The following is a 9,837-nucleotide window of genomic DNA, read 5'->3' on the forward strand; positions in this document are numbered from 1 at the left end:
GACTTCACAGTTCACAGAAGTCAGGTCCATGGTAGTCTTTGATGGTTTAACTGCATTAGAAGCCAGCGACTGACTCAGGAGCCAATGAAAAGACAGTCCTACTGGCTACTTCGGTTTTACACTTCCTGTGGCCATGCAATGATTTATTCATGTGCATCAAAGCTTCAGACTGGCAGTTGTGGGTGCCAGAATGGTGGGTTTGTGGTAGCTGTGGTGCCTGCAAATTAATGGAGACAAGATTTGTGAGACAAGGCAATGTACTTTAACAGAAGAGTGGGATATTGCAAAAGAGCAAAAGCAAGCCAGACCACAAGCCCGTTAAAGTGTTCTTGGCTTTTGCTTTGTTCTTCAACTGCAGTGTCACCTCTCCTTTCTTTTATACCATTTCTGTTATTCATTTGATGGGGGGGGTCCAATATTGGACCCATATTACTTGACTACTATATGACCTCTAAGGTAATGCTTAATAGTAGTGGTAAAACTGGAAACATTAATACATCCACATTTGATAAGCCTCTCTGTTTTTCTTCTTTTTTTTTTTTTTTTTTTTTTGAGCAGCTGCCTGGCTCCTAGACCTGGGATCACCTCTGCTACCCCTTTTTGGATTGGCACAAGTACTGCTTGGCCTCTTGGTAGAGGAATTGATATAGCTAGGATGTGGACAAATCTAGCAGGAGTGGGAACAGGAGAGCTAGGAGCCTGTTGGTTTAGGCTGGGTTTTGCAGCACTGCTAAGAGATATCAAGCCACAAGCTAAGCCTAAGACTTGCCCTCCCTTCTCTTCAAAAAATCCTGCTTGTGGACTTTCTGTCAGGAAATTTAATTCAGGCCTCTAGACCAGAGCCCTAGAGCAGCATCTGTGCAGCATTGCACAGTTGTGCAATAGCAGGCTCATGCCCTGCAGTGAATGCAAGGAGGCACGGTGCTGTATCTTGCTTTTCTTGGACCCGCTCTCACAACTGTGCTCCCAGGGACTCTTTCACAATTGCTGCAACCTGCCACATGCTGCCAGACATTTTTGGCTGCTGCACACACCTCCAATGTCCCAGGGAGATACAGAACATACATCTTCCTAGGGGTGGGAGATTTTTGGAAGTATTTGTGTGTGTTCGGCTGAAAGGGAAATAGGGTGAAACCTGCAAGTTATTCACAATGGGGAACAGCAGACCTGCAGCCACACACATTGTGTAAGCCTAAAACTGCAGCTCCTACTGATGTTGGCTGGCTCTGGGGAACATGTAGCCACAGGGTCTCCGTCTGCAGCAGCTCTGCTCATCACTCCACACTGAGCTCAGCCTGATCTGTGGCCCTTTCTGCTGACTTGGATCGGGCCCTGGGTGCTAGTGTCTCACCCTAGTGTCTCAGCTCTCATATTAACTTCACAGTGCTGTACTGTGGGGTGGAAAACAAGCATCTGACAGTGCCTACTGGACCTGAAGAAATACTGTGTCTTAGGAAGATAAAAGCTTGAGAAGAAACTCTCAACTTCCACATCCAACAGATACTTTAAAACCATTTAAGAGAAAGTTCCACTTAATTTGAGACTTAGCAAGCACCAGCCCTGTGAGCTCACACGTCCCATGGCAAGCCCGACTATGCTATAGAGCTGCATAGCAGAATACTTCATGTCTTACATGATTACTTACTTGCATTAATAGACCAGTTAAATCCTAATGATGAGTCCAAGGCTTGTCCTAGGCTAAGGTGATAGCAAGCAATGGTGATGTCTTCCCTACCACTCACAGAAGGTGCTATGCTAGCACCTCCAAATATCCTCTCCTCCCTACCTCACATATGGAGTGACAAAAGAGGAATGGATGCTGCATCTCTCATTTTTAATATATTGAATATCTGAAATGCTAGGGAATAGAGAAAAAGCATTGCACTATCTAGAACAGGTACAGAAGTTTGCAGGGTCATAGAACAGCTGTTACAGCATCATAGGGTATGTAAAAACATCCTTAATATTAAGAATTCACGAAGGTTGAGGAAAGGGGACCGATTATTTTTATTCATAAGCATAAATCCTAATCACAAAACTTCAGGGTTTTGTCCAGTGGGGTGCTGAGACCCTTCAAGGATGCAGACTGCATGGCCTCCCTGTGCAGCTTGTTCCTGTGCTCATTTCACTGTCCTCGGGAGCCAAAACGCTGCGGTTGCACCTGCCTTACATCCTACAGTGAGATTTCCATTCCTTGGGCAAGATGTATAAAAGTCTTTAGGAGCTCACTAAGCAGAAAGGCATCCAGTGAGTTGTCTAAGCAAGTTAAACTGACTTCAGTGGAAAGTTTTACTTACTTGGAAATCCCGTTAGAGAGAGCATGTCCTTTGCGTGCTCTGTCCCAGTCAGCATCCCAGTGAGCGACTGAACAGAACTGAAAACTTTGCTCTACTGTTCACACTGATTCAAAAAGGCAGCTACAGTTAGCACTGGGAAAGAGTTTACCTTGTTTTGCCTCGCTGTAATGTAGAAAATGAGAAGGTACAGATACGGGTTACTCAGAGCTCAAGCTCCTTCTATGGAGGTGCACCCCAGCTGTTGAACCGAATCACTATTGTTACTGCTGTGCATGGGAGTCTAACCCTTCTTAATGTCCTTCCCACCAGCAACCTCCTCCAGTTTTTCATCTTTCCCTGTCTTTTACTGCTATTCCAAAGTACTGCCAATACTGTTAATTCTCATTTGTTTAGATGCATTTCTTAAGTTTGGTTGCCAGAATTTTTTCTCTTCTCTTCTCTCTTCTACAGTGATTAGATGTAATGTTCTTTCTATTAGAAAAAAAAAAAAAAAAGCAGGTGCGGCACCCAAAAATCAGTCACACAATGAAAACATATTAATTTACTTACAGAAAAACATTACCTGGATTAGCATTCATGAAGAAAACCAATCCTCTCAATCACAGCAGGACAGAAATCTGTTTTTCTGGGTTGTTACTTAAACAGGCAATATAACCCAGTCCTAAAATATCTATATTGGTTCAGGCTCAGCATACAACACCCTTTTAGATATACCAGTAGTTTCAAATTGCCAAGCTTACTGCTTCTGCTGTTGAGTGATATTTTGCCATTTGCCTGTGGAGTTAGAACAATGAAATATAGTCTTACTCTGAGCTACTTTAAATGTTCACATAAAACAGTAAGAATGCCTTTATTTTATTTGGGATGTTTCAGCTTGGGGGATATTCAGTTTGCTAGAGCAAAGGGGGGATGGGGGCTGGTTCCAGATCTCTCTTAAGTTAGACACCCTAAAACTCCCTCCATGAAGGAATGGCTCTCTCTGAAATACTTCTCTCTTAAGTTGCCACCATGGCAGCAAGTTAGAAAAGCCCTCTCCTTCTCCCCTCCCCAAAATACTAAACAGGATTTCCACCCAAGTTCTGCTCTGGAGGTAAATTCTCAGTGTCTTTCTGCAGGGATCTGCATTATTAGGTGTTGGCAGCTATAAATACAGGATAAGCTGACTGAGGCAGATCCTGCCTGTTCAGAACCTTCCCTGGAGGTTACCAGCCATGCTTCAGGACATCTAAATATGATGTGTTATCATTTATGAAGTGCTGCAGTTTGCAATCCAGTTTGTTTAAAGGCCCTGAAATTAGCAATGGTTTAAATAAAGTTGGTGGTAAATTGCTGTTACTCAAGAGGTACTCTTTGAGCCATCATTGCTTGTTCAGAAGAGAGACAGGAGAGTGGCACACAATCTCCTTAGATTCAGGCATCCCAATTTATACTGCCTCTGTGCTGCTGACTAGGTCACTCAGTGGTGTTGCTAACCTGCCATGTAAATAAAACCATCATAGCTACAGGAAGAAGCATTCATAGTTTAGTTTCCTTGCTTTGTTTTTTAGGACACGATGACCAATACCCATAACTTTTACCTTCTGTTTTTCAGACTGAAATATTCCCAAGCACTGATTTTTTTCTCTGTGGCATGCCTAGTCTGTTGAGATTTTGTGTGCTTTAATGGGTTATGTAGACTTGGAAGGGAAAATCTGTTCAGGTATTTGTTGGCCTCCCTCTAGTGGCTGTTATTGGGGAATAAAAATAGGGCTGTGATGAAGTAAACCCCAAGGTTAAGTATGTGCACTAACCATTATAGGAAGATGAAAGGAAGTAAACTTGGGAAGAAGGCTTGTGGCATATCAAAATATGACACAGGATTACTGAGTTATTGCCAGAGCTCAGTTACTGCTGGTTCAGTCCTGAAAATATTTATCTTGCTACTTCCTTCCCCGCTTTCCATCTCTCCCTCTGTGTCCTTACACATGACAATCTAAGGACACTGGTGGGCCAAAATCTGCTTGTAGAGAGTTTTTTTATTTTTTCCACTTCTGCTGGTTGGCCAAGTAAGACAAATACACAAACCCCTGTTTTTCAGACATGGTGAAGGGCTCCTGTGCCTGAAAGCCTATCTGATTTTTCGAACCACACCCACTGATCTAGTAAAAGAAGCTGTTTTCTCTTACAAACCTTGTCCTGACAGATATTTAAAGAGCAGGTAAGATCTGGGAAATGCAGCAGCGTCATTCCATTTCCAGTACTTTTCCGTCAGTTCTCTGCAGTAAATATCAGTATCTTTGCCAGAACAGTGTCTGTATGTGCAGCCAGCAGCTGTGTTCCTGCTTTTAAGATCTTGCTGACAGTGACTCATTACCTTTTTGATTATCCAATGTGCACACTTGTCTTTTAGACATGAGAACTGCCAGAGATGCATGATTCTGTTTATATTTTTGTAGAAAAAGATAGCAATGACAGTATAGCAAGACAAAAACTGGAGCTAGAAAACAGCCCATTAAAAACGGCAAAAGTGCAAAGCTCCTCCAGCTGCACAAGGAGCTTTGCCCTGGTGTCTCTTTTTTGGATCTCTCACACTTCAGCCTCCAGGTGTGAAGTGGAAGGTGAGATTTGCAGGCAGTGTGAGACAAGCCAACACAAACTGTATCTACAGAACATCCTAAAGGAACCCATCTCATGCGTCATTTATGTACGACAAAAAGATTGCTGCTGTTGTTCTCATGACCTCTTTTATTGGTGTTGTAGCCTGTGGTTTTGCTAAGCTAAAAATACCAGCTGGGTTCCACCTGAACCTCACTCTGGGACAAGGTTCTCTGCCGATGTCTCAACTCCAGGCATTCCACAGTCAGGGGGTATGTTTTGAGCTCAAACTTATTTGCAAACATACAGGTGGAGTTAAAAAGCCACTTAAGGTCACCTGTTCCATATACACAAATGCCTCTGACATAATGGCCTGCCAAAAGTAAAAGAAAAAAAGCAATGTCAGAATCAAGGATCCAAATCATTCTTTTTAAGATGTTTTATCTACAAAGCCACTATAAATAATCTCCTACACAACAAACATACTAAAAGGTCTAATGGACATGCAGTGGGAATAAGTATGAACAATGGGATGAAATGAAGAAAGTTACTTCAGAATAAATAATGAGCAAAATAAGGAGATAGCTCAGAAAAGAAGTGCTACTATTTAAGACTCTTTCTCAGACAAGACTGAAACACAGAAAAGGGGAATTTCCTTCTGCCAGTGAAGAGAAACTGATACTCTTACTCATACTAGATTTTCCACTAACTAATTCTGGGCAATACTGGTATAATTTCACCTCAGTATAGTTATGCTAGTACGAAACTGCTGTGATTGAAGCTGACTGAAGTTCTCAAAATTTTTCTCCTCACTACAAACAACTATGTTATAGAATAAGAATTCTTGAAATAAAATTTGTATCATTAGCATTTTAATAGTCCCTTTCTTGTCCCGCTTGGATATGTCAGAAGTGTTAGCAGCACGCCATGGTCAAACCAGTGACTGAAAAACTAAGTGTATCTACTGCTAGTGTCATGTTATGAAGTAATGGGACATAGGAGAACTCAGAGCTCAGCCATCATCGTCAGCCCATAACTCCTTAGGTTCTGCATCAGCTGTGGCTCTGGCAGGCATCAGAGGCCATCTGAGAGCTAGGATTTGTCTGAGGTCACACAGGACACCTACCCTGCACACTGCTGCTGGCTTTAGCACATCTGTGTCCCTGTGGGGGACATACATGTGGGTTATTCCCACCCATCTGTGAGAAAATTCTCGCAAGGCCTTCAAGAAAGTAGACAGCTAACTCATGTGAGTCCTAAGAGCTGCCAAATATCCCCCTTTCCAAGGGTGATATATTCTATAGAATTCCTGATTCTCACTATCATTCACATGTGGACTACAAAGGAAATTACTTCTTTCTAATGTTTTGTCTCCACTGAAGTGCTGTCTAAAGAGTTGTAGGAGTACAAGAACAACAATCAGGTGGTTTTCATTGTATGAACAGGAAGAAGAAATGAAGAAAAATGTACACATTACCATGACAGCCTCCATGGCTCTCTTCCATATCAATCCACTTCACTGCTTTCAGGTCACCTTCCCATGATGCGTTGGGCATGGAGCCTGGGACACCTGCAATTAGATAACAGAAAATCAAATATGTCCACTCTCTAGGACCTTTCTCCATGGAACTGGGATGAAATACTTAGGAGTATGCATCAACAGATGCCTGGCTTATAACCTTGTTGTCAAGTTTCTTCATTGAAACAGATTTCATGACATAAAAAAGATGTCAGCCCCAAAGACCTAAACATTTCACTTGAGTAATAAAATCCCTCCTTTGCAACAGCCTCAGGAGGATACTGCATGCATGTATGATCGCTTATGTCACCTTCCCAACCAGACTGCCCTCTGAGGGCTATTTGAATACTGGGCCACCGACACCTAGTTCCTTCACATGAATTTAGTGGCAAATACTTCCCTTTTTTGTTGTTTTGATTTGGTTTTTTTTTATAAGAAAAGAGGCTAACAAAATAAATTCAAGCATGATATAACTGGATGGAGATGTTGAAACTCAATTATAGCCTATAATGTTATATAATAGTAAGTCTAGGCAGATCACAGGACCTATCTAGGAGATGAACTAGTAGGAGGACTTCTCCTCATCAGTAAATGATCAACTCCTGCTATAACCTGGTAAACATGCATTTTAAGTAATGAAGAGAGAAATTCTGAACATGAAGTGCTTGGTATTTGCTGAAGAGGAAACAGGAAGCATGTATGCAATGTATAGGCAACTGCTGTGAGTCAAGGGGATTTCTGTATCTTCAGTGCAAAGCAGTAACTATAGCAGGTTGGACTACTTCCTAAAACTGTCTTCAGGATACAGAAAAAAAAAAAAAAAGGCAAAGGCAAAACATAATAAAAGGTTTCTATGAACTCATCTGTTCAGCAAATTTTGTCTTTCTTATTGGCTCAATCAGTTGTTGGAGAACAAAATAATGATACAGACTGTGTAACCACCACCTGATGTACAAACCACTTTTCTAAGAAAAGCCCCAATTTCTCACTGTGGCACAAACACTTCTGTATAACTTATTTGATTGCTTGGAAGAAACTAACCATCTTTTACTATTTCCTGCCCAGCAAGCAATGACCATAGCGCTGCCCCTGAGCTATCAAATGGCATAGCAGGCAACGTGTGGGGAGCCAACGTGCATGTCAGCAGGTACAAGAATGAAGACATCATTTCTTCTTTCTCCTAATGAAGCTGAAGAGAAAGACTGACTTGCTCAAATGCAAAGAATTACTGCAGTGTTACCACCAAGGAGTACCCGGGACTCCAACTTTTTACCAAATGCAACAGAAGCACCAGCACTGACTGGTGGCAGTAACCGGGGAGGAGATGATTCATACCAACACAGTTGCTCCCTGTGCACCCCAGCGCAGAGGGAGGCTGGAGCCAGGAGGATGACAGGGCAAGCTGGGGCATTACTGCTGCTCACCCACCACTGGAGCTCAGCCCCCACCCCAGAGCCCCCTGGAGCAGACAGCCCTCTTGGCTAGCAAAACTCTGCGATTTTTGTCAATCTCTGTTGTGTGCTCAGGGGGTGGGTAGTCTGATAGTGATAACAGTGTTAAGTATTATTACTATTAATAAATACTAATAACCCCTGGTAATAGCCTAACCATAGCTGATTCAAAAGTTAAGCTATTTTAACAGCTAAAAGTGTTCAAGTGTTTTTCTTCCAGATTTTGAACAGGAATATTTAAAGCCTGTTAGTCATACTTCCTCCTGTTTTCCTTTTAAAGGAAACGTGTGAATGGCGGGGAAGCAATTATGAAGCTTTTTATTAAAACATTTTCATAACTTTTCTATTATTAGATCAATTGTACTAACTCTTTATATTGAAAAGACAGCCATTTTCCTCAATTTACAATGAGATGACAACAAATCTCAGGGAACCTAAGCCCTTCAAATATGATTTTAACTAAAATGAAATTGACATTTTAATCTCCACTTCCGACCTCATCTCTTTCTTTAAGGCTAATTAGTCCATCTTCCTGATTTTCATAACTTCATTTAAAATGTGTATTAATATAAGCTCTTTATTTTGCTGGTTAACCATAATCCTAAATGGGCTGATTTGCCAGCAGTTCTGTAAATCACAATTTCAACCCGTGACTGCAGCACATGCAAGCAGCCCTCGGTGCCAAAACAGTAGCTGAGAGTGTGTCATCATCCTAACCTTGGTGTCTTCTAAAAAATAAAGGTGAAAGCAAAGTAAGATTTTGTTGCTATTTTGGTTTTTTATGTTCCTTTCCTAGATGGTAACAAGCATAGTACCTCTACAGTTACCATAACCCAACAACTATTTCGCTTGTGATCTTGAAGAAGAGCACAGTGAAGGACAAATGAAACCCTAAAGGCGCTGTATAATGTCAGAAAGGTTTGGGTTTGGGGTTGGTGTTTTTTTTAGAAATTGGATGGGACAAAGGTTAAGCATCGGGGCTTTTTTTTTTTTCTGTTTGCTTGCTCTGCTCTGTGTTTTTAAGGATAGTTTGTTCCTGGTAAGTAAGGATGGTTGTTTGCAAATACCGAGTCATGACTTTTAGATCAGATGCTAAAAGACTGTATGATCCAACAGCAGAACCACCATAGCACTTTGTCATAAACAGAGATATGTGGAAGCTATAACCAGAACTTCATGACTTTATTTCCTTCCCTCTGTATACTAGGCCATTATCAAATAAAATAACATGCCAAAATGTGTGGGTTTGTCCTGGAGAAAATTCAGAAAATGTTACTCTTCCACAGAAAGCATTAAGCTAAAGATAACTCTTTATAAAAGACAAAAAGAGTCAGTGATGGCAGGGGATAAACACTTTAAATGGCCTGGGACATGCATTATCATCCCAAATTAAAAACCTGTTCCTAACAGATGGCAATAAATGTGATGTGCAGAAAGACTTGGAAAATGCTGACACAGTGGGAAAGCAGAAAGACGACTGACAAAACAGGAACAACTCCAGGACATCCACTAAAACACTGGAAGGCACTGCCTTCCAGGAATACAAAACTACTGAGTTCACAGTATTCACCATCTCCCAGATTGAGTAAATCAGGCATTTTTGTAAGTTAATTAAAGAGTAGGAAAAACTATACCTTAGCATGGAGGGGGGAAAGGTTGATTTACCACATTTCCTTTCAATATTTGTTTCAGCAACTGATTTCAGATTCGAACGCTGTTCTGGGATCCTGTTCTTATAAATATAACTTGTCTGGAAAGTGGTGCTGATGGTGGAAGTTAAGATAAGCAGTGGAGGTTGCCTGCAGGCCAGAGGTGCCACCGCAGACCACCCGCTCCGCCCGGGAGGCGAGAAAGGCGCAGCACAGCCTGCGGGAATGGGGCTGGTGCCTTGGCACCCACATGGACGCCGTAGATGTTTTGGGGCATGTACCCTGAAGAGCCGCTCGAAGGTCTCAAAATCCTTGTGCAGGGTCATGACGTAGGCGGTAGGGATGGC

The 9,837-nt window shown here is 41.9% G+C and overlaps 1 protein-coding gene across 1 annotated transcript in view; it reads right to left on the reverse strand.

The window, feature by feature from the left end:
• Positions 1-4,305: 4,305 nt before the first annotated feature.
• The window catches only part of GCNT2 (glucosaminyl (N-acetyl) transferase 2 (I blood group)), a 15,262-nt gene continuing 9,730 nt past the window's right edge, over positions 4,306-9,837 (reverse strand). Inside the window, exons 3-4 of the mRNA XM_026842570.1 lie at positions 6,349-6,441; positions 4,306-5,244 (exon numbers count right to left, since the gene is read on the reverse strand). Coding sequence (XP_026698371.1) covers positions 5,054-5,244; positions 6,349-6,441 — 284 coding nt within the window. The 3' untranslated portion in view covers positions 4,306-5,053. The remainder of the gene's footprint in view (positions 5,245-6,348; positions 6,442-9,837) is intronic.

Source organism: Athene cunicularia (assembly GCF_003259725.1).
Source record: "Athene cunicularia isolate RWA chromosome 2 unlocalized genomic scaffold, athCun1 chr2_part1, whole genome shotgun sequence".
Lineage (NCBI taxonomy): Eukaryota > Metazoa > Chordata > Aves > Strigiformes > Strigidae > Athene > Athene cunicularia.